The sequence below is a fragment of the Heterodontus francisci genome, chromosome 14 (genome assembly GCF_036365525.1).
Source record: "Heterodontus francisci isolate sHetFra1 chromosome 14, sHetFra1.hap1, whole genome shotgun sequence".
Classification (NCBI taxonomy): domain Eukaryota; kingdom Metazoa; phylum Chordata; class Chondrichthyes; order Heterodontiformes; family Heterodontidae; genus Heterodontus; species Heterodontus francisci.
Window position 1 is genome coordinate 66500237 of NC_090384.1, and position 23431 is coordinate 66523667.

The 23431-nt window shown below is 41.2% G+C and overlaps 1 protein-coding gene across 2 annotated transcripts in view; it reads right to left on the reverse strand.

The window, feature by feature from the left end:
* The window catches only part of sbf2 (SET binding factor 2), a 743327-nt gene that overhangs the window by 643540 nt on the left and 76356 nt on the right, over window positions 1-23431 (reverse strand). For both annotated transcript variants that reach the window (XM_068046388.1, XM_068046387.1), the window contains exon 2: window positions 8303-8388. In XM_068046388.1, coding sequence (XP_067902489.1) covers window positions 8303-8388 — 86 coding nt within the window. The remainder of the gene's footprint in view (window positions 1-8302; window positions 8389-23431) is intronic.

Consider the following 23431-nt stretch of genomic DNA (forward strand, 5'->3'; position numbering starts at 1 on the left):
ACTTTGCTGATGATCAAGAGTAGACCGACAGGGCAGTAATTGGCCAGGTTGGATTTGTCCAGCGTTTTGTGTACAGGACATATCTGCGCAATTTTCCACATTGCCGGGTAGATGCCAATGTTGTAGCTGTACTGGAACAGCTTGGCTCGGGCCGCAGCTAGTCCTGGAGCACAAGTCTTCAGTACTATTGCCAGAATGTTGTCAGGGCTCATAGCCCTTGCAGCATTCAGTGCCTTCAGACGTTTCTTGATATATGTCTGTTCGGAAGTCTTTGGAAACATCGACAATAGCTGCTTAATTAAGTAAAGATCCCATATTACCAAGAGTAGTAGTAGCCCTGAGGATTGGGAGACTTTTAGAAATGTTCAAAATTTGATAAAGAGGGAGAAAAAATGAATGAAAGTAAACTAGCATATAAATATAAAACCAGACTATAAGAGCTTCTCCAAGATGTAAAAATGAAGAGAGTAGCAAAAGTAAACATGGATACCTTAGAGGCTGAGACAGGAGAAATTATACAGGATAAAAGGAAATGGCAGAGACACTAAACAAATAGTTTGTATCTGTTTTCACAGTGGAAGACAAAAATTTAGTGGGGAACTAAGGATCTAATGAGAATGAGGAACTTGAAGCAACTAGTAAGGACAGTTTGAGGGCTCTCCGCTTCTTCCTTGAACAGAGGCCCAAACAGTCCCCATCCACCACCACCCTCCTCTGCCTGGCTGAACTTGTTCTCAAATTGAACAACTTCTCCTTCAACTCCACTCACTTCCTTCAAATCAAAGTTGTTGCTATGGGTACCCACAGGGGCCATAGTTATGCCTGTCTTTTTTAGGGAATGTCGTCCATTCCTTGTTCCAGTCCTACTCAGGCCCCTTCCTTCAATTTTCATTTCGGTATACTGATAACTGTATTGGTGCCTTTTCTTGCTCCCGCCCTGAAGTTGAAAACTTGATCAACTTTGCTTCCAATTTCCACCCTTCTCACCTTTGCATGGTACACCTCCGACACTTCCCTTCCTCGACTTCTCTGTCTCCATCTCTCGGGATAGACTGTCCACTAATATTCATTTTAAGCCCACCAACTCTCATAGCTACCTCGAGTACACTTCCTCATACACTGCTTCCTGTAAGGATTCCATTCCATTCTCCCAATTTCACCGCCTCCAATACATCTGCTCTCATGATGCAACCTTCCACAATAGCACTTCTGATAGGTCTTCCTTTTTCCTCAACCAAGGATTCCCCCGCACTATGGTTGACGGGCCCTCAACCGTGTCTGATCCATTGCCCGCACTTCTGCCCTCACCCCTTCCCCTCTCTCCCAGAACCGCAACAGGGTTCCCCTTGTCCTCACTTTCCACCCCACCATCGTACTCATCCAAAGGATCATCCTCTGTCATTTCCGCCACCTCCAGTGTGATGCCACCACCAAATGCATCTTCCCCTCCCTTGTCAGCATTCCGAAGGGATTGTTCCCTCTGCGACATCCTGGTCCACTCCTCCATTACCCCGATACGTCGTTCCCTTCCCATGCAATCGCAGGAAGTGTAATACCTGCCCTTTTTTTCTCCTCTATCTTCACTATCCAAGGCCCCAAACACTACTTCCAGGAGAAGCAGAGTTCTACTTGTAATTCGTTCAATCTTGTATACTGTATTCGCTGCTCACAATGTGGTGTCCTCGACACTGGGGAGACCAAATGCAGATTGGGTGACCGCTTTGCCGAACACCTCCACTCAGTCCAAAAACAGGACCCCGAGCTTCCGATCACTTGCCATTTCAACACACACCTCTGCTCTCATGACCACATCGCTGTCCTGGGCCTACTGCAGTGTTCCAGTGATTTACCCAAGCTCGAGGAACAGCACCTTATTTGCCAATTAGGCACACTACAGCCTAGCGGACTGAACATTTGAATTCAATAATTTCCGAGTCTGACTGGCCCTTTTTTATTTTTATTTTATTCTGTTGCATATTTTTTTTAAACTATGTGCCTGCCTACTTTTTTTTTCACGTTTGTGCTTTTGGCTACGGCTGCTCATTGTTCTGTCATAAACACTCCCTCTGTAGTAATGCTTTGTCTTTCATCACGCCATTAGCACACTCTCTTTGCCTTTGTCCCATGACCTTGTCATTTAATCTCTCTGGCCCTCTGTCCTATCACACATTGTCCTTTTTGTTCTCTTTCTCCCACCCCCCACCCTCACTTTACTTGTTTAAAACCTATTACATTTCTAACCTTTGCCAGTTCTGATGAAAGGTCACTGACCTGAAATGTTAACTCTGCTTCTCTCTCCACAGATGCTGCCAGATCTGCTGAGTTTTTCCAGCACTTTGTTTTCATTAAAGTAATTAATATTAGTAAAGAAAAAGTACTGCAGAAATTAATGGAACTAAAAGCCAACAAATCCCCTGGACCGGACACCCTACATCCTAGAGTTCTAAAAAAGGTGGCTGCAGCGATAGTGGATGCCCTGGTTGTGATCGTCCAAAATTCCCTCTATTCTAGAATGGTCCCAGTGGATTGAAAAGTAGCAAATGTATCACCACTATTCAAGAAAGGAGGGAAAGGAAAACCGGGAACAGGCCAATCTGCCTGACATCAGTCATCGGGAACATGCTGGAATTCATTATTAAGGAAGTGGTAACTGGTCACTTAGAAAATCATAATATGATTAGCCAGATGGCTTTGTGAAAGGAAAATCATGTTTGATAAATCTATTAGTGTTTTTTGAGGATGTAACCAGCAGGTGAGATAAAGGGGAGCCAGTGAATGTCATATATTTGGATATTCAAAAGGCATTTGATAAGATGCCAGAACAAAGGTTGCAAAACAAGAGGACTCATGGGGTTCGCGTAATATATTAGCATGGATAGAGGATTGGTTAACGGACAGAAAACAGAGTACGAATTAACAGGTCATTTTCAGGTTTGTAGGCTGTTAATGGGATGCCACACGGATCAGTTCTGGGGCCTCAGCTAATTACAATCTATATTACTAACTTGAGTGCAATGTCCAAGTTTGCTGAGGATAAAAGGTTAGGTGGGAAAGTAAACTGAGAAGGATACAAAGTCAGCAAAGGGACATAGGTTATGTAAGTGGGCAAGATGGAGTATAATATGGGGAATACGAGTTTATTCATTTTGGTAGGAAGAATAGAGAAACTGAATATTTTTTAAATGATGAGAAACTATTAAATATTGGTGTTCAGAGGGATTTTGGTATCCTTGTACATGAAACTTGGCCATAGAGGGGGTGCAATGAAGGTTCACTAGATTGATTTCTTTGATGACAGGATTGTCCTAGGAAAATGGGTCTATAAGCACTGGAGTTTAAAAGAATGAGAGGTGATCCCATTGAAACAACTAAGAATCTGAGAGGGCTTGACAGGGTATATGCTGACAGCCTGTTTCCCCTGCTTGGAGAGTCTAGAAATAGGGGGCAGTCTTGGGATAAGGGTCAGCCATTTAAGACTGAAATGTGGGGAAATTTCTTCACTCAGAGGGTTGTGAAACTTTGAATTTTCTATCCCAGAGGACTGTGGATGCTCAGTCATCGAGTACATTCAAGGCTGAAATTGCTAGATTTTTGGACTTTAAGGGAATCAGGAGATATGGGGATTGGTTGAGAAAGTGGAGTTGCGGTTGAAGATCAGCCATGACTTTATTGAATAGTAGAGCAGGCTCAAGGGACTGTATGGTCTACTCCTGATTCTACTTGTTCTGCCCCTAATTTCTTCCATTAAGACTGAAAGTCAAATTTCTGACTGAATACTTAGATTCCATTTGATTTGAAATGCAAATGCCTATGATTTTTACACATCAAGTTAAATTGCTCCAGAACAACAGTGCTAGTAATTTCTATGAAGACATATTGATTAGTGCAAATTCAAATTCGGGCATCAGCTTACACTCAGTGATAGTTTAGGGCAGCACAGTGGTGCAGTGGTTAGCACTGCAGCCTCACAGCTCCAGCGACCTGGGTACTGCCTGCGCGGAGTTTGCAAGTTCTCCCTGTGACCGCGTGGGTTTCCGCCCGGTGCTCCGGTTTCCTCCCACAGCCAAAGATTTGCAGGTTGATAGGTAAAATGGCCATTGTAAATTGCGCCTAGTATAGGTACGTGGTAGGGGAATTGAGGGAAGGTGCGGATGTGGTAGGAATATGGGATTAATGTAGGATTAGTATAAATGGGTGGTTGTTGGTCGGCACAGACTCGGTGGGCCGAAGGGCCTGTTTCAGTGCTGTATCTCTAAATAAAAGAACAAAATAAGATAGCACTCAATCAGCTGAGTCAGAAGGCCATTGGGTCAAGACCCACCACAAAGGCTTGGGTATTTAATCTAGACTGACACTTCAGGCAGTATATAATATATAGTTGGAAATATAAAGCAGAACAGTAAAGCATGCAAGCATGACAACAGCAAACAAACGGTGCAGAGAGAGATTAGACAAATAAAAAATGGCCACGGGCAAGAGGCATCCGATGATGGAGAAACTGTTGAAGTATTTAACCATTTTTTTTAAATGATGTTCACAAAAAAATGGCAAAAGAAATGCTCGAATTAAGGTACAGTATAAAGGATAAATGATAAGATCACAAGTGAGGAGGTATTAGGAAAGCTGCTGAAGCTCAAGATAGGGCTCCTGGCTCTGACAACTTTCATCACAAAGGTCTGAAGGAATTAATATATTTTCATTAGATTACTGATTACCACTACTACTTTTGTATGAGAGGAAAAGCTTATGTTGGGATGTCTAGTTTCGCTATTCATTTGATGGCCTCCTGCGATGCCAAATGGAAAAATGAGGTGCTTCCTGCAAAAGATCTTAGTATGCAGGCTGATGTGATGCGTTCCATGGTCTGGGAATCATGGTCACAATTACACTTCAGGTCGTCCCTCATCAGCCACTTGGGAAGCAGGTGAGGAGTTGATGATAACCTACACATGGTCTCCCTGCGCATGCTAATTCATCAAGAACTTGCCAGCTAATGTCATCAAGATGACAAATGAAAATGGCCTCCCAGTCTGAATAGCACAAAAGAACCCAATTACTGACATGTGGTGTCAGTGAAACATCAAATGGCTTTCAGGAAATAATCAGGCAGGTTCTTGGCACTGGTGGTTACTAAAAATGCATCAGGGAAGTACTGTGGATAGGTGGACTAAAGGCCTGAGACATTGCTATGTTAACTGGGAGTGTTCTGCAGAGTGGCTGATGTCTTCTTTCAGGAGATTGTAAATTGAGGCCCATCTGAGCCATTGAGTCATTTACAGCACAGAAGGCCATCATTCGGCCCATCATGTCCATGTCAGCTCTCCATGGAGCAATCCAGTCAGTCCCATTCTCCCGCTTGTGCTCCGTCGCCCTGCAAGTTTATTTCCTTCAAGTGTCCATCCAATTTCCTTTCAAAATCATTGATTGTCTCCGCTTCCACCACCCTCCTGGGCAGTAAGTTCCAGGCCATTACCACTCGCTGCGTAAAAAGGTTCTTCTTCACATTTCCCTGCATCTCTTGCTCAAAACCTTCAATCTATGTCCCCTAGTTCTTGCACCATCAGTTAATGGGAACAGTTTTTCCTTGTTTAACTTATTTAAGACTGTCATAATCTTGTACACTTCTATCAAATCTCCCCTCAATCTCCTTTGCTCCAAGGAGAACAACCCCAGCTTCTCCAACCTAACCTTTTAACTAAAATACCCCATTCCTGGAACCATTCTGCTACATCTCCTCTGCACCCTCTCAAGGACCCTCACATACTTCCTAAAGTGTGATGACCAGAACTGGGCACACTATTCTAGTTGGGTCTAATCAGAGCTTTATAAAGGTTCTGCAGAACTTCCCTGCTTTTGTACTCAATGCCTCCATTTATGAAGCGCAAGATCCCATATGCTTTGCTAACCACTCTCCCAATATATCCTGCCCCTTCAAAGATTGATGCACATGCACCCCCAGGTCCTTCTGTTCCTGCATACTCTTCAAAACTATGCCATTAAGTCTATATTGCCTCACCCTATCCCTTCTGCCAAAATGCATCACCTCACATTTGTCTGTATTAAATTCCAACAGCCACCTGTCTGCCCATTCAGCTAGCCTATCTATGTTCTGTTGCAGGTGGATCACATCATTCTCACTGTTTGCCACCCCTCCAAGTTTGGCATCATCAGCAAGCTGTGAAATTCTACTCTGTATTCCAAGATCCGAGTCATTTATATATAGTAAAAAAAGCAGTCGTCATAGCACTGACCCTTGGAGAACAGTACTGTTTCTTCAAGTAGACATAAAAGATTCAAAGGCACTATTGGAAAAGGAACATGGAAGTTCTTCCAGTGTCCTGATAAATATTTATCCCTCAACCAACGTCACTGGAACATATTACGTGATCATCTATTTCATTGCTGTATGAAACTTTACTGTATGTAAATTAGTTGTCACATTTCCCGACATTACAACAGTAACTATAATTGAAAAAGTACTTCAATGGCTATAAAGCACTTTTGGAGCCCTAAATCGTGAAAGTTGCGATATAAATACAAGTTCTTTATTTCTAAAAAGCATGATCAAGATCTCACAGTCAATCGTGAATAAAGGTACGAAATAAAAAAACTTGCACTTGTAAATACACTCAAAAATAATTTCCAAAGAGCTTCACATGTAATTAAGCGCTTTCTTACTATTATAATGAAATGCAACATTTTGCTGAGAAACATACTTTGTAGTATTAAGTTTCACATTTATTTGAACATTTTCTCAAACCTCTGAAAATTCCCCATCAGATATTAAGTAGCACTTAAGTTTAAAGCAGATCATGTAAACATGCACAAAATAGTCATTCCAAAATAGTTTTTGTGTTTAAAAATGAACATGTCGAGTATATGGATTATACAGTTTATGGCTGCAGATTTTCTTCTGTGTTGCAACGCGTCCATACTAACCGCATAGTGCTTATCGGCCAAGTAGTCAACAAGGTCCAATCGCATTCAGGACAACCAATTCCAGAAAAATGTACAACACTGCCACATTGGCCTCTGTTCCCTTGTCACCTGTACTTCCAGGTCCCTTGTGCCCTATCCTGCTGGTTTCAGTTCTTGTTTGTTGTTAATTCTTTCTCAGTCCATGAGGGATGTAAATCATAGATATACTCGCTTCTTATAAACAATTAAATTCAGAGACATTACTGAGGAGTAAAGCACCAACATGCTCCTAGCAAAATAATATGGAACCTCATGTAGAGGGCTCTCAATTGTAAGAAACAACTCCGATCCCCAGCTTAAAAATCCTTTATACAAGAATACCAGCATAGGAGATAAATTAACTTCAACTTCACAGTTAGGAGAAGTTAAAATGAAATTATAGCTTTACAGCACTATTCTACATTTATTGCCCAGTGTTTTGCTATCATTTCCACTTTCATTTGCTCTGTCGCTATGTAACCGTGTAGGCAAGAACTTTGGATTTCTCTACATCTATCATTAATATCACTCAAGAATCAGACATTTTGCTTGATCAGACAAAATATGAGTTGAGAGTGCTTCTCTACCAGAACTGGAAAAACACCCATAGGAAACAGTGCCATTCAAATATCAATTCGGGTGGCAATTCAAGATCAGACTCTACAAATCAAGTTTAATATGCTTCACTCAAGCGACAGTGAGATTTTCCATTAATTGAGCCTGATAAAATGAATTATTGATTTATTACGTTTTTGAATGCTTTGAGTTAATGCATCTCTGACAAATATTTTTGTTTATTTACTAGGAATATCTGTCAGGTTCCATTCTCATACGCCAATGGAAGAGAATTTCCAGTTACTTAACTAACAAATCTTGTGATCTACTGCAAGTCATCAGGAAAGCTATGTACAAACAGTAGTCTACAAGACAAACTATTTTTATTACTCTCCTTGTTTCGGGCTTTTCCTATTGCAGGAATGAGCAGGCCCAACAACTGCATCTCCAACACAGTCCCATTGATATTCATAATTATATGTATGTACATTACTATGAGTACATTGTTATCGCATATTTTTAGACCTGTAATAAAATCAGGGACAGAGGTTGGGTACTAACAACTTACATGATAACACTAAACACTGCTCAGGTTTTCATATTAGTCAAGCCTCAAAACTAATATCTTTTATCAAAATATTATTTCCACTCCAATACAGCTAGAAGACATAGGCCTGGAGAAGGCCATGAACTACTAATGCCCGTCTCAGCTTAGCTAATACTTGCTCAAAATTAATTTTAAAACTCAATTCCCAGTTATGAAATGCAAAATGAGAGCTTATGTACATACCAATTCTATTCCCTGTGGAAAAGGTGCATCATCCCAGTCTTTTTGTGGAAAACGCTGAATTATCTTCCCTGAACCTTCAACAGATCCTGAGGGAAAAAGAAATTAACACATTACTGAAAATGCTTTACCACAGTAGTACTCAATAGGGTGATAGTGATTTTTGGCTTGCACATTTTATTACCAGTTATAATCAAGACTTCAATCAAGTTCTGCATCTTTATTAGTTTCCATAATGATCTACATTGTTGTATCATGGTCAGAAGGAGCAGTGCTGAAATAAACAATTAATTGGAGGAATTATGAAAATAAAAAGCCAACTGTTAAACTGAACCACAAGAATATGGACACCTGTACCACAGACAAAATGGAGTCGTGGTCACATGACCCCTCCTGTACTGACAATACACACCTCTATCTGTTGAGGATGAAACTTATTAACCTCGTCTGAAATAGCTCTGGGGAGAACCCAATGAAACTGAAAAGAGCACCATTGCATGTTGATGACTCCTAACTACAAGAATGAACTAATAAAGGGTTCTGGAGACAGAATGACTCACAGCTCAAACCAAAATGAACAGATGTGAAGTAGCACCATTATAACAGAATGGTCTCCATTCAGACATCAATAAATAGCCATGGTTTCCATATTCTGGACCATTGTGTGGTCACAACAGGGGAGAAGACCCTGTGACACCTGACAGCAACTCAAATGTGATGGATTTTTACCTTAAAAGGTAACCCTCTGGAGACAGAGGCAGATCAAGCCAACACCACAGAAAGCCAGTTTCCAACCTGAGGCTGTGAGACATCACAGAATTGTTACAGTGCAGAAGGAGGCCATTCGGCCCATCGTCTCCGCACCGGCTCTCTGAAAGAGCAATTCACTCAGTTCCATTCCCCCATCTTCTCCCCGTAACCCTCCACATTCTTCCTTTTCATATAACTGTCTAATTCCCTTTTGAAAGCTTCAATTGAATGTACCTCTACCACACTCTGAGGCAGTGCATTCCAGACCTTAACCACTCGCTGCATAAAAAAGTTTTTCCTCATGTCACTTTTGGTTCCCTTACCAAATACTTCAAATCTGTGCCCTCTCGTTCTCGATCCTTTCACGAGTGAGAACAGTTTCTCCCCATCTACTCTGTCCAGACCCTTCATGGTTTTGAATACCTCTATCAAATCACCTCTCAGCCTTCTCTTCTCCGAGGAAAACAGTCTTAACTTCTCCAATCTATCTACATAACTGAAGTTCCTCATCCCTGGAACCACTGTCATGAATCTTTTCTGTACTCTCTCCAATGACCTCGTCTTTCCTAACGTGCGGCGCTCAGAACTGGACGCAATACTCCAGCTGAGGCCGAACTAGTGTCTTATACAAGTTCAACATGACTTCCTTGCTCTTGTATTCTATGCCCCTATTAATAAAGTGCTTTATGAACCACTCTCTCAACCTGTCCCGCCACCATGACTGATGCACATATACACCCAGGTCCCTCTGCTCCTGCACCCCCTTTAGAATTGCACCCTTCATTTCATAATGTCTCTCCATGTTCTTCCTACCAAAACCAATTTCTCTGCAGTGAACTTCACCTGCCAACTCTCGACCCATTTCACCAACTTGTCTATGTCCTTTTGGAATTCTACACTATCCTCCTCACAGTTCACAATGCTTCCAAGTTTCATATCATCCACAAACTTTGAAATTGTGCCCTGTACACCAAGGTCTAGGTCATTAATATGCATCAGGAGAAGCGATGGTCCCAACACTGATCCCTGGAAAACTCCACTACAGACCTTCCTCCAGCCCAAAAAACATCCATTAACCACTACTCTGTTTCCTGTCGCTCAGCCAATTCCATATCCATGTTGCTTCCGTCCCTTTTATTCCATGAGGTATCAGTTTGCGCACAAGTCTGTTGCGTGGCACTGTAACAAACGCCTTTTGAAAGTCCATGTACACCACATCAACAGCACTGCCCTCATCAACCTTCTCTATTACCTCCTCAAGAAACTCCAGCAAGTTAGTGTAACATGATTTTCCCTTAAGAAATCCATGCTGGCTTTCCTTAATTAACCTGCATTTGTCCATGTGACTATTAATTTTGTCCCTAATTATTTATTCTAGAAGTTTCCCCACCACCGAAGTTAAACTGGCCTGTAGTTGCTGGGCTTATCTTTACACCCTTTTTTGAACAAGGGTGTAATGTTTGCAATTCTCCAGTCCCATGACACCACCCCCGAGTCTAAGGAAGAGTGAGAAATTATGGCCAGTGCCTCTGCAACTTCCACCCTCACTTCCCACTTGAATGCATCACATCTGGCCCTGGTGCTTTATCCACTTTAAGTACCTCCTCTTTCAACGTTGCCTGGGTTGCATCTTCTTTCTTAGTAAAGTCAGATGCAAAGTATTAATTTAATACCTCAGCTATGCCCTCTGCCTCCATGTGCAAATCCCCTTTCTGGCCCATAATCAGCCCCACTCCTCCTTTTACCATCCTTTTACTATTTATATGCCGAGAGAAAACTTTGAGATTTCCTTTAATGCTAGCTGCCAGTCTCTTTTCATACTCTATCTTTGCTTTTCCACTTCCTTTCTGGACCTTCCATATTCAGCCTGGTTCTCAATTCTATTTTCTACCTGGCATCTGTCATAAGCAATAATAAAAACAAGAAATGCTGGAACCACTCAGCAGGTCTGGCAGCATCTGTGGAAAGAGAAGCAGAGTTAACGTTTCGGGTCAGTGACCCTTCTTCGGAACCGAAGAAGGGTCACTGACCCGAAACGTTAACTCTGCTTCTCTTTCCACAGATGCTGCCAGACCTGCTGAGTGTCTCCAGCATTTCTTGTTTTTATTTCAGATTTCCAGCATCCACAGTATTTTGCTTTTATTATCTGTCATAGCACACTTTTTCTTCTTTACCTTAATCTCTACCTCTTTTATCATCCAGGGAGCTCTGAATTTGTTTGCCTGACTTTTCCCCTTCGAGGGCACTTGACTGCGCCTGAACTATCTCTTCTTTGGAGGTATTATTCATCTACCAGTTTTTCTGCCAGCTTTTGATTTGAATTTATTCGTCCCAGCTCCATTCTTATCCCATTGAAGTTGGCCGTCCCCCAGTTAATTATTCTTACTCTGGATTGCTTTGTCCTTTTCCATAGTCAAACTAAACCTTATGATACAATGATTACTATCCCCGAAATGCTCTCCTAGTGATACTTGATCCACTTGGCCCACATAATTCCCAAGAATCAGGTCCAGCAGTGCCTCCTTTCTCACTGCAGTAGCAACATACTGCTGTAGAAAATTTTCCTAAAAACACTCTAGGAACTCTTGCCCCTCACAGCCCTTTACACTACTACTATCCCAGTCTATGTTTGGATAATTGAAGTCCCCCAGTATAACTGCCCAATAGTTTTTGCACTTTTCTGTAATTTCCTTGCAAATTTGTTCCTCCATGTCCTTCCCACTAGCTGGTGGCCTATAGACAGCACTGAGCAATGTAACCGCACCTGTTTTGTTCCTTAGCTCTAGCCAAATTGATTCTCTCCTCGACTCCCCTGGGACATCCTTTTTCTCCAGCACTGCAATGCTCTCCTTAATCAATAATGCCATTCCTCCCCCTTTTTTCCTTTTCCTATCTTTCCTGAACACCTTGTATCCAGGAATATTTAACACCCAGTCCTGCCCTTCTTTCAGCCAGGTCTCTGTTTAAGCCACAACATCATATTTCCACATGGCAATGTGCGCCTGTACCAATCTTGTTAACCACAATCCATGCGTTCACATACATGCACATTAACCCTGATTTAGACTTTATTACTTTCTCCCTTACTTTGATCCCACCTAATAACTTACTATTCCCTACTTTAGTACTATCTACCCCAGTATTCTGTGCTCCTGAATTGAAAGCCAGTCTCAGTAATAGTGCCATGAAACTATCATCGATTGTCATAAAAACACATCTGGTTCACTCATGTCGTTTAGGGAAGGAAATCTTCCATCCTTACCAGGTCCGGCCTACATGTGACGCCAGACCCACAGCAATGTCGATTATTAACTGCCCTCTGAAATGGCCTAGCAAGCCACTCAGTTGTCAAAAGTAATGCTGGCCTTGACAATGACGCCCACATCCCATTAAAGAATTTTTAAAAACCTGGCATTATTTTTGCTTGCATTAGTAGCCAACGTCTGACCGCACACTTGATGTAGCAATGCAGAGTATTCCGGATAGATGTCCATCTGTCAGGAGTGATCTTGATCTCTTTCTCTCCCCACTCTTTCTCCCCCCACTCTTTCTCCCCCTTCCCTCTCTGTGTCCCTCTCCCCGTTCGTTCCCTCGCTCTGTCCTTCTCTCCATTCGTTCCCTCACTGTCCCTCTCCCTACATAGTTCACCACTCCTTGCCCCTGCACATGGTTTGCTGCTCCCTGCCACCCCCACAACCCCCCACCCATGGTTCGCTGCTCCTCACTGCCATTCTTGCCCACTCCCTGAACGCACAAAAGCAGGAAGGGCGGCCGATCCAAACGTGCCTTCACCGCCAACTGCCAATCAACGCTCACCCTGCATGGGCAGTCCGCTGTCTGTCACAGACAGTCACCAATCACAGACAGACATCCACCATCCCTCAGACGCAGGTCCCGCCTACCCCTCCGCTTGGCATACACGTACGGGGAGAGCCACGGTCAGTCACAGAAGGCTCGCAGGCCGGATAGAAACCTTCAGCTGCCCAGATTCTGACCCACGAACTGTATGCTGGATATCTCTGACCTATATATAGAGATGTTTGCCATTTGCAAGATCGGCTTCCTTTTGAATGCTTGTAATGAATCAACACTCATTGCATATGCCAGCAATGTACATCAGAGGTGAACGATTCTCTACAAAAAGGCATTATTTAGCATCTAGCCCAGTTTTAAATTTTCATAATTTATACTGAAGTCTCGCAGTCCTCCCTATCTTTTCCAGCTAAAATAGCCTAGCCACTTGGATCAAGTCTGATCCTTAAATTATTTTAAACACTTCAATTAAATCTCCAGGTTGTTCATGATTTTCCAAATGATAAAACTTCATCTGGGTAAAAGACAACCAGCTAATAAAAGTTGTGCAGTCAGTTTACTGATCCATTGACACCAGGGATGAGAAACTACAGTTGAGAAAGACTTAAGAAAATGAGACTGTTTCAACACAACAAATGTGGCTAAAACAAGACTTAGAGATATTTAAAATGATTTTCTCTGTTAACTCTGTCAAAACCTATATCCTCTGGCTGACGAATTTGTGACAAGGGAGCATCAGTTTAAATTGTTCACTAAAAGTGAGGAGAGAGGTTAGCAAAGATTGCTAGAACATGGAAAGCTTTATCAGAGGCAACGAATTGTATCTTTTAACAGAAAGGTAGATGAATATTTGAAGCAAAGATACAGGACTATGGGGGAATACCAGGATAATGGGGATAGTTTTGGATTGCTCTGTAAAAGAGCCAGCATAGACACTGGGCTGAAAGGTCTCCGTCTCTGCTGGAAATCCCAAATGATTCTAGTGACTACAACAGACATTCCACAGGGTCTTATTTATTTTAGAAATGACTCACAATTAATCTTATAGATGTCATTTTCACACCTCCCTCCACTCAAATGCAGCAAAGGAATACAATTACAAAGATAAATTGTCAACACATCATTAATATATTTTAACCAGCATATGGTGGCATATCAGCTGCCTGAACAGAAATGATCTTTTCTTTGCGATTACAGTATGTGCCAATAATAGTCAACAATCCAGAAGTATGGGTGGGAATTCACTGCCAAATAATCTTTCATTGCCCAAATTGCCTGTCCTGTTTACAATGTTATTCTGGCACGCATATTTTGGACCTTCCAAGACTTTAAAATCTGACAACTGGAAAAGCATAGAGTAGGAATTAAGAACATGGTGTTGCAGTGTTTGTTTGGGCAAACTTGAACATGAAATGAGTATCTTATTTTATTTGATAGCTGCTTTTAGGTTAAATGGTTTACAAAGATTTTCTTCATGCTTGCGAGGAACTCGTGTCACAATACCATATTCTACACTGTAAAAATTCTTATTGCAAATACAGTAAAAATGAGGGCAATCAAAAAGTTAACAGAAATGAGTTTTCAAACCATAAGTCCTGCATTATCTTTTTCACAATAACAGCATGTTTCAAACATTTTCTCAAATCTTCAGCATATTTTGGAGGTAGCCAGAATCCCAGATAAGTGCAGATAGCCAAAAGCTTTAAAGAATGCAGTGGATCCAAGACTGTTAGCACCTTAGAAATGTCACAACAAAGGTAGCAACTGTCGATGCTAGGTCATGTGGAATGCAAACCTAAGTAAATATTATACAGTTTTGCCTTTTTCCACTTTTTAGGGAGGGGTAGGAGGGATGACAGAGAGGGACTACATGGAACCATTCCTTCGGAATTAAATGGATTTGGCAGAATCCATCATCGAACCAAATCCACATGACCTGCAAATGGAACAGGTTTGATCTTATTCCAAGTTTCACAATATTGGGTGGGAAACTGATGACCTGAACCACAGGTTAGCTTGGAAGGCAAGTAAGAGCGACAAAAACCTTGTCCTGAGAACAGGCAGAGAAATATCCACATTTTAACTTCTTCCAAGGCCACATCACACACAGAATGGGCTCTAACCAATAATCACTAAAATTAAACAGCTTCCTACTTGAGGATACATCAACTTGCATTTATATAGCACCTTTAACATAATAAAACATCCCAAGGTGCTTCACCGCATTATAAAGCAAATTATGACATCAAGCCACATAAGGAAATATTAGGGTAAACAACCAAAAGCTTTGTTGAAGAGGTAGATTTTAAAGAAAGTTTTAAAAAGCGCAAAATAAGGTAGAGGTTTAGGGAGGAAATTCCATAGCTTCGGATCAAGACAGCTGAAGACACTGTCACCAATGGTGGCGCGATTAAAATCAGGGATGCTCAGGCGGCCAGAATTAGAGAAGCACAGATATCTTGCAGGATTGTGCAGCTGGATAAGATTACAGATATAGGAAGGGGAAAGGCCATAAAGGAATTTGAAACCAATGAGGAGAATTTTAAAAATTGAGGCATTGCTTAATTGGGAGCTAGTGTAGGTCAACGAGCACAGGCGGATGGGTGAATGGGATTTGGAGCAGGTTACGGCATGGGGAGCAGAGGTTTGGATGACCTCAAATTTAGGGAGGGTAGAACGTGAGGGGCCAGCCAGGAGAGCATCAGAATAGTCAAGTGTAGGGGCAGCAAAGGGATGGATGAGGGTTTCAGTAGCAGATTAGCTGAGGCAGGGGCAGGGTCAGGGTCAGGCAAAATCACAACGGTTGTCATGGATGTGTGGTTGTAAATTTGAGGAAAAAGTATATATTTCTATCCTAGAAAGAGACAACAATATTAAATCAATAAAACTGAACACTTTCCAAAAGAAAAAAATTACCATAAATTGCCAAGAACAAGTTACAGAACTAATCAGTTCAAATAAAACAGCCATTTTCAAAAACAAGATTGGGGAAAAGCTAAAAATACATAGAGAATATAGTCCTCTCTCTCCTCACTATCCCAGGCCCCAAACACTCCTTTCAGGTGAAGCAGCGATTTACTTGTGCTTCTTTCAATTTAGTATACTGTATTCACTGCTCACAATGTGGTCTCCTCTACATTGGGGAGACCAAGCGCAGACTGGGTGACTGCTTGGCGGAACACCTCCGCTCAGTCTGCAAGCAGGACCCTGAGCTTCCGGTTGCTTGCCATTTCAACACTCCCCCCTGCTCTCATGCTCACATCTCTGTCCTGGGATTGCTGCAGTGTTCCAGTGAACATCAACGCAAGCTCGAGGAACAGCATCTCATCTACCGATTAGGCACACTACAGCCTGCCGGACTGAACATCGAGTTCCAGAGCATGACAACCCCCCCATTTTACTTTTATTTTTAGTTTTTTTCTTTTTTACATTTTTTACAACCTTTTTTTGCATTTATTTCATTTCATCTTAGTTTGTTCAGTTTGCTTACCCACTGTTTTTTTTCATGTTTGCACTTGCTGCTGTTCAATATTCAGTCTGTTAACACCTTTTCTGTACTAATGCTTTGTCTTTCAACACATCATTAACATATTGTTTGCCTTTGCTCCATGACCTTTTGATCAGCTATGTGACCTTGTCCAATCTACACCTTCTCCTTTGTTATCTCTTGCCCCACCCCCACCTCACTTGCTTATAACCTATGACATTTTTAATATTTGTCAGTTCCGAAGAAGGGTCACTGACCTGAAACGTTAACTCTGCTTCTCTTTCCGCAGATGCTCCCAGACCTGCTGAGTGGTTCCAGCATTTCTTGTTTTTATTTCAGATTTCCAGCATCCGCAGTATTTCGCTTATATTTTATATTAGAGAATATAGTCAACTGCTGCATACTTCCATATCCCCAATACCCAATTATGCAAATGTGTGCGTATTATTGAATGTAGTTTCGCTCCCCCTCCACTGCACTGGATCTGCGTATCAGTAACAAGGGTTGCTATGTCTCTTACAGCACCGCTGTCAGGTGGAAGGACAGGATGCAAGTCGTGGGTCAGGAGACAGGAGTTTCTTCATAAAAAAATCCTAGCTATTCTCTCTGCCTGGTCTTCTTTCCTCATGACCCATCCCACTACTATACTGTTATGACCAAGATGGGGGGAGTGGGCTGTTTATTCTATTTCCACTTCTCCACAGGTCACAACATGTTGTAACGATCAAGGCAGGAGGAGTGCACTGTTAATTCAGTCCCAATTCTTCACAGGTCACAGCATATCAATAAATGTTCCCACTTACCAAAACAACCAATTAGATACTCTATTTGTCTCCAGAATAAAGCACACTAACCAAGTTTCTTTAATAAACAACAAAATTAACCATTTATAAAACCATGTCTTAATCAATAATGAATATATAAATATGAATTGAGATATTAAAGCTCCTTGTTTTTTTTCTAGCCCTCATACACATGCACATACATCCAAAAACTGGTTAACTGGAAGAAAAAGGATTTTTGGTTTCCAGCTATTTCATAGGAATAAAAGGAATTTAAAAAAAACTTAGACTACCATGATCTGGAAGGAAGTTCCTTGGTTTGGCAAGGTATCCCAAAGTCAAATAGTTGGACGCCACTCAAAGTCTTTCTAGGCGAGGTTGGTGAACTGTCTGTGATGGGTAGGCGTTCAAAGAACTTCAATGGTAGAAGGCTTCACATAGGTCTTCCATCAGGGGTGTAGCAACAGGTGTCAGTTCTCACATCCGATGCAAAAGTCCCTTTTTAAAGATGCAAGATTTCTGCAAATTCAAAATTTCTTCGAAAATGCAGGAGTCAACAGTACCACTTCATACAAGCTTTTGCTTTTCAAGAGCAAGGATTCTTTAGAGAGGGGAAATACGTTTCTGGTTCTTCTTCTGATCTCCAGGCAGATCAAAATTAAATTCCAATTGCCATCTTTAATCCAAACCCACTGGCTTTTAAACAGCTCAGAAATTAAACCAAAACCTTCCAGAAACAAGTCACATGTGAAGTCATAAATATTCTCTCATCACAACAGAGGGCAGTTCTGAGGTCAAACCCTCTGCTGGTTTCCTTGAAATTACCTGGTTTCCAGTAATTGTTTACTGGTCAAATCCAGGAGCCTCTTGTTGACCTGGCCTTCCTTCCAAAAGCATCCATAAAATTCAGCTATCTCCAGATGTCTCAATGTCCACTGAAATCCTTTTCAGTTTAAAAAAAGAGTCCCAGGTTTTAATCCAAAAATGGAAATCTTCATAACAATACATTTTTTTCCCCACTTATTGATATGATCATAGACTCTCTTTTTATACCAGAATAAAACACACCAATCAGGTTTCTTTAATAAACAACATTATCAGTTTATTATAAAGTCTTAACCAGTAATGAAGTAAAGCATAACCCCACAGATCAAAATATACAAGTTCCCTTTTTACTTTAGCAATCTCACACACACACACTGTCTAACCAGTAAAATAAAAGGGATTTTTAGTTTTAGAGCTCTATTGTCAGACAAAAAAAATACACTTGGGCTGAATACTTGCTTATTCTTCAAGAAACAGCAGATATGTTGTGTTCCAAAAGTGGCAGACAGTCTGGCCTCTGAGTGCACGTAGACCAGTCACTGGAATCTTTTAGAACAGTTCTTTCCAGAAGGTGTCGAGAATTAATTTAGCAGGCTTTTCTTCAAAGATAGGAGATGAGATGAGTTGATACAGTGAACTTCTCAGGGTCTTTTAGAGAGGTGCTGGAAAGCTGAGCTGGGTTGTGGTCCTTTCTCCTCTCCTTGGAAGTTCTCTCCCTTTTTATACAGTTCAACCCCAACTCAAAACAATTCGGAAGTGAAAATGACAACAGGAAGTCAACCTTTTCACCTCCATTAATCTTGACTTATCACTTCTTTGTAAACAAGTTCTACAAGTGTCTAAACTTCTCCATTGTTTATTGAGCTGAAAGTCAGGTGATTTCCCGGAAAGGCTTGTTGTTGTTGCTGGAAGTCAAGTGGTTTCCCGGAAGGGCTCGTTTTCCTCGCAAGACCTCTCAGTACCCCTTTTAAAAAACATTTCCAAGGACTGTGTTTCAAAGTCAAGTGGTCTTTACATTTTTGAAAACCCCAAAGTTTAATATTTCTTCAATTTTTCAAAAATGAATCCTCAAAAAATAAATTTAACAAGACACAGAGGCACGTTTCTAACAATACCAAAAAAAATTACAAGTAAAGTAAGAACGGTCATAAAATAGAATACTGCGGTGACTTACATATGTAAGAGTTAAAATTATATAATTAAGTGCATATTTGGATAAAGGCAAAATACAAGTTGAGTGATGCATTGCTGAAGGGAATAATAAATTGTTGAAATCCCCAAGTCCTCACAAAAAGTCTGAAATTAGATAAAAGACTGAAAAATTATATCGAGTGAAAGAATGCTAAACTTTGTGTGTCTGCAAAAGCCATCTGAGCTCCCACGCAGTACAATGTTTTGGGACACATTATTTTCTTACAATACTTTCAAAAGAAATCAAGGGTTGACAACAGAAAGTTAGTTAAGATTACCAATATATATTTGCAAAATAAGGTAACAATTTACCAAAAGGAAATTGTCACAAATGCCGTGAACAATTTGCAGAACCTAACCAGTTTCAAAGTCTACTCCTCCTCGAAAAATAATCAGCATGCTTGGACAGTTCTCAATGCAGCCACTTTCAAGAAATCCAGCATCTTTTGATTTCCAACCTGCCATCATCGTTTAAGTATATTACTCTTTGTAATCATTACATGTTTTATTAGTACATCTACATGGTACTTCTAGCTCTGATCTCCCAATTGATGAGAAGTTTTTTTTAAATTTCTTGGGTTATAATCTGGTCAATGCAACAGAAAATCTTGGATCTTCTATACAAATTACTTTTCAATTACTGTTGCGTATAATTTCCACGCAAGGATTTTGTATTTTTCATATCACTTCATAAAGGTCAGACTGGAGCAACACAATCGCATTAGAAAGTGATCACTACTATAAATGTAATATCTGTACAGAGCACTCAAGCCATGTTCTTTAACAAGTATACATGGCTGTTGCACAATGTACTCACTTGTTGAAGACAAAGAAGTCTTCACAGTCTGCTAACAGTTTCCTTTTCATTTTCGTATTTGAACAGGTAACATTGTAGTCCCATTCAAAATACAGACATTTTCCTTAGTTGATCAGTTAGGATGAACAGTTGGAATTTGCTCCTTCCAAAATTATGACCAAATTATAAAAGTACAAATTTATCAATCTGCTCTCTAATGGATTGGTGACAAAAGGATAATCTGAAAAATCTTGGGTTGGGGGGGGAGGGAGAGAGAGAGGGAGGTACAGAGAGAGACAGTGCATTATAAAATATTAATTCTATTCTGCAGAATACCACAAAACATTTATGAATTGGATCACAACGGAATTCTCATTGTAACCTCATTCTCTCAATACTGCACACAATTGTCAGATTATTTTTTTGATATTTCTGATGCATGCTTCTCAAAATTGCTGAAACCAAATTAATGGCATTTACATTCCAAATAAATAAGAAATGTATGTTCCCACTGGAAACAAAGAAAACTGCTTCCTTCTGATATACTTACAAGTGGTTTTGTGACTTGATGGCTCATACAAGAAATCACAATTATCTGCATTTTATTATATAACTGCCTGACCCACATAAAATCTTCAGTACTTTGAACTGCATCTAAAGAATACAAGATAGAGATTTTATTTTAAATTGAGAAACCAAGTTAAGGTTCAAGGTTATTGGGCAAGGAACCACCCAGGTTGAAAAGACTGGCTAAATCAGGAAACAGCGATCAGTAGTAAGTTCAGAGATGTACTGGTAAAAGTAGTAACAATACAGAAAGGAACAGAAAAAATGCTGCAAGAGATATAAAAGAAAAAGAATACAAAAGGGGAGCAAGCTCAAGGGGCCAAATGGCCTACTCCTCCTCCTATTTCTTCGGTTATGATCATCCTGAAATGCAAAGATTACTTCCAACTTCTTTTCCCTACTTTAAACCGTCCTCTTAAACCCCTCTCCCCTGTCTCATCCATCCTCACCTCCAACAAGTGCAAGGTGGTGAAAGACTTCTTTGCCACTAAGACCGAGACTGTCCATTCAGCTGTCTGTCACATCCCTCCTTTCCGCTAGCCCACCAGGCCAAACTTTCTCTAATTCCCCCCGTCTGAGTCCTGAACATGCATCTTTGTCTCTTTCCTATGTCCCTTCATGCCCTCTCTGAGCTCATCATGTCCACGAGACCCATCTCTTGCTCCCTCAACCCTATTCCCACTAAACTGCTGACCACCCAACTTCCCTTGCTGATTCCTGTTAGGTGACGTTAACAATTCTCTCCCCTCAGGAACTGCCCCACTCTCCTTCAAATCGGTCACCATCACTCCTCTCCTTTAAAAAAAAAATCAAGCCTTGACATCCTTGCAAATTACCACCCTATCTCCAAACTACCCTTTCCTCTCCAAAAGCCTCGAATGTGTTGTCGCCTCCCAATACATGCCCATCTTACCCGGAACTCCATATTTGAATCCCTCCAGTCAGGTTTCCTCCCCTGCCAAAGTACCAATACAGCTCTTACCAAGGTTACAAATGACATCCTATGTCACTGGGATAAAGGGAAATTATTCCTTTTTGTTATTCTCGATCTGTCTGCAGCCTTTGACATAGGTGACCATACCCATCCTCCTCCAATGCCTGTCTATTGCCATCTAGTTGGATGGGACTGCCCTCATCTGATTCCATTGTTATCTACTCACATCTAGCCAAAGAATTACCTGAAATGGCTTCTCTTCCCATTCCTGCACCAACCTCTGGTGTCGCCCAAGGATCTATCCTTGGTCCCTTCCCATTTCTCAACAAGTTTCCCATTGGTGACATAATCCAAAAATAGAGCTTCTGTTTCCACATGTGTGCAGACAACACCCAGCTTTAGCTCACCACTACATCGCTCAACCACACCACTGTCTTTAAATTGTCACACTGCTTGTCTGACATCCAGTACTGGATGAGCAGAAATTTTCTCCAATTAAAATTTGGGAGGTCATTGCCTTCAGTCCCCACTACAAACTCTGTTCCCCAGCCATCGATTCCATCCTTCTCTATGGCAACTGTCTGAGACTGAACCAGACAGTTTACAATCTTGGTGTCATATTTGACCCAGAGATTAGCTTCCAACCTCATATCCGTGTCTTCACTAAGACCGCCTATTTCAACCTCAGTAACATCGCCTGATTCCACCCCAGCTCTGCTGCTGAAACCCTCATCCATTCCTTTGTTACCTCTAAACTTGACTATTCCAATGCACTCCTGACTGGCCTCTCATTGCCCTCCCTCTGTAAACTTGAGGTCATCCAAAACTCTACTGTCCATGCCCTAATTTGCACTAGGTCCCATTCACCCATCACTCATGTTGTTCGAGCCTTAATCCCAAAGAACCACAGGTATCTCTCTCCATTAGAGAGTCAGTTAGTAGTGTATAGCTTGAGGGGTACCACTCCCCAAGTGTGGGGCAGGGTGAGGAAGCAGACTTCCATGAGTTACTCCATACGAATTAGAAGTCGGCCATTCAGCCCGTCGAGCCTGCTCCGCCATTTAATAAGATCATGGCTGATCTGTTTCTGTCTCAAATACCACACTCCCATCTACCCCGATAATCTTTGATTCCCTTACTTATCAAGAATCTATCTACCTCCGCCTTTAAGATATTCAAAGACCCTGCCTCCACCACCTTCTGAGGCAGAAAATTCCAAAGTCGCACAACCCTCAGAAAAATAATTTCTCGTCTGTGGCCTAAAAGGGCGACACCTAATTTTCAAATAGTGGCCCCTAGCTCTGGACTCACCTACAAGAGGAAACATCCTTTCCACATTCACCTTGTCAAGACCGTTCAGGATCTTACATATTTCAATCAAGTCTCCCCTCACTCTTCTAAACTCCAGTGAAAACAAGCCCAGTCTGTCTAACCTTTCCTCATAGGACAACCCACTCATTCCAGGTAAATGTTTTCCTATGTTCAAGATGCTATATAAATAGAAGTTTTTGTTACTGAGGCCTTACCACACTCTGAAAAGACCAATAAATGTACACGACACAAATGGCATAATAAATGTTAGCATTTTTCATGCTCAATTTTTTAGTACACAACAGATTCGCCAGCTGTGCCTCGTTTTTTAAATGTTAGCTATCAAGTGCAGCTTTGATTTTAACATTAGCGAAGGGGCGACAAAAAAATCAGCTCTGTTAATATCAAGGCATTTACTCTGTAGCTGAGCGAAGCTAAAGCAGTGCGAGACTGCCTCCTTGAGATGGGTCTTGTACTTGACAACTTCATAATTATACTGTAAGTTTTGAATCCATGCAATAAGACACAAAAGTATTTTTCACAACTGAAACATAACTCAGCGATCAGAATCTGAAATGCCCCATTTCTGCTTTTTAAACAACAGATCTAATTCTAGCAATTAAAATGTTCCACAAAATCAATCAATAATGCTGGAGCAAGCTCAACTGTTAACGGT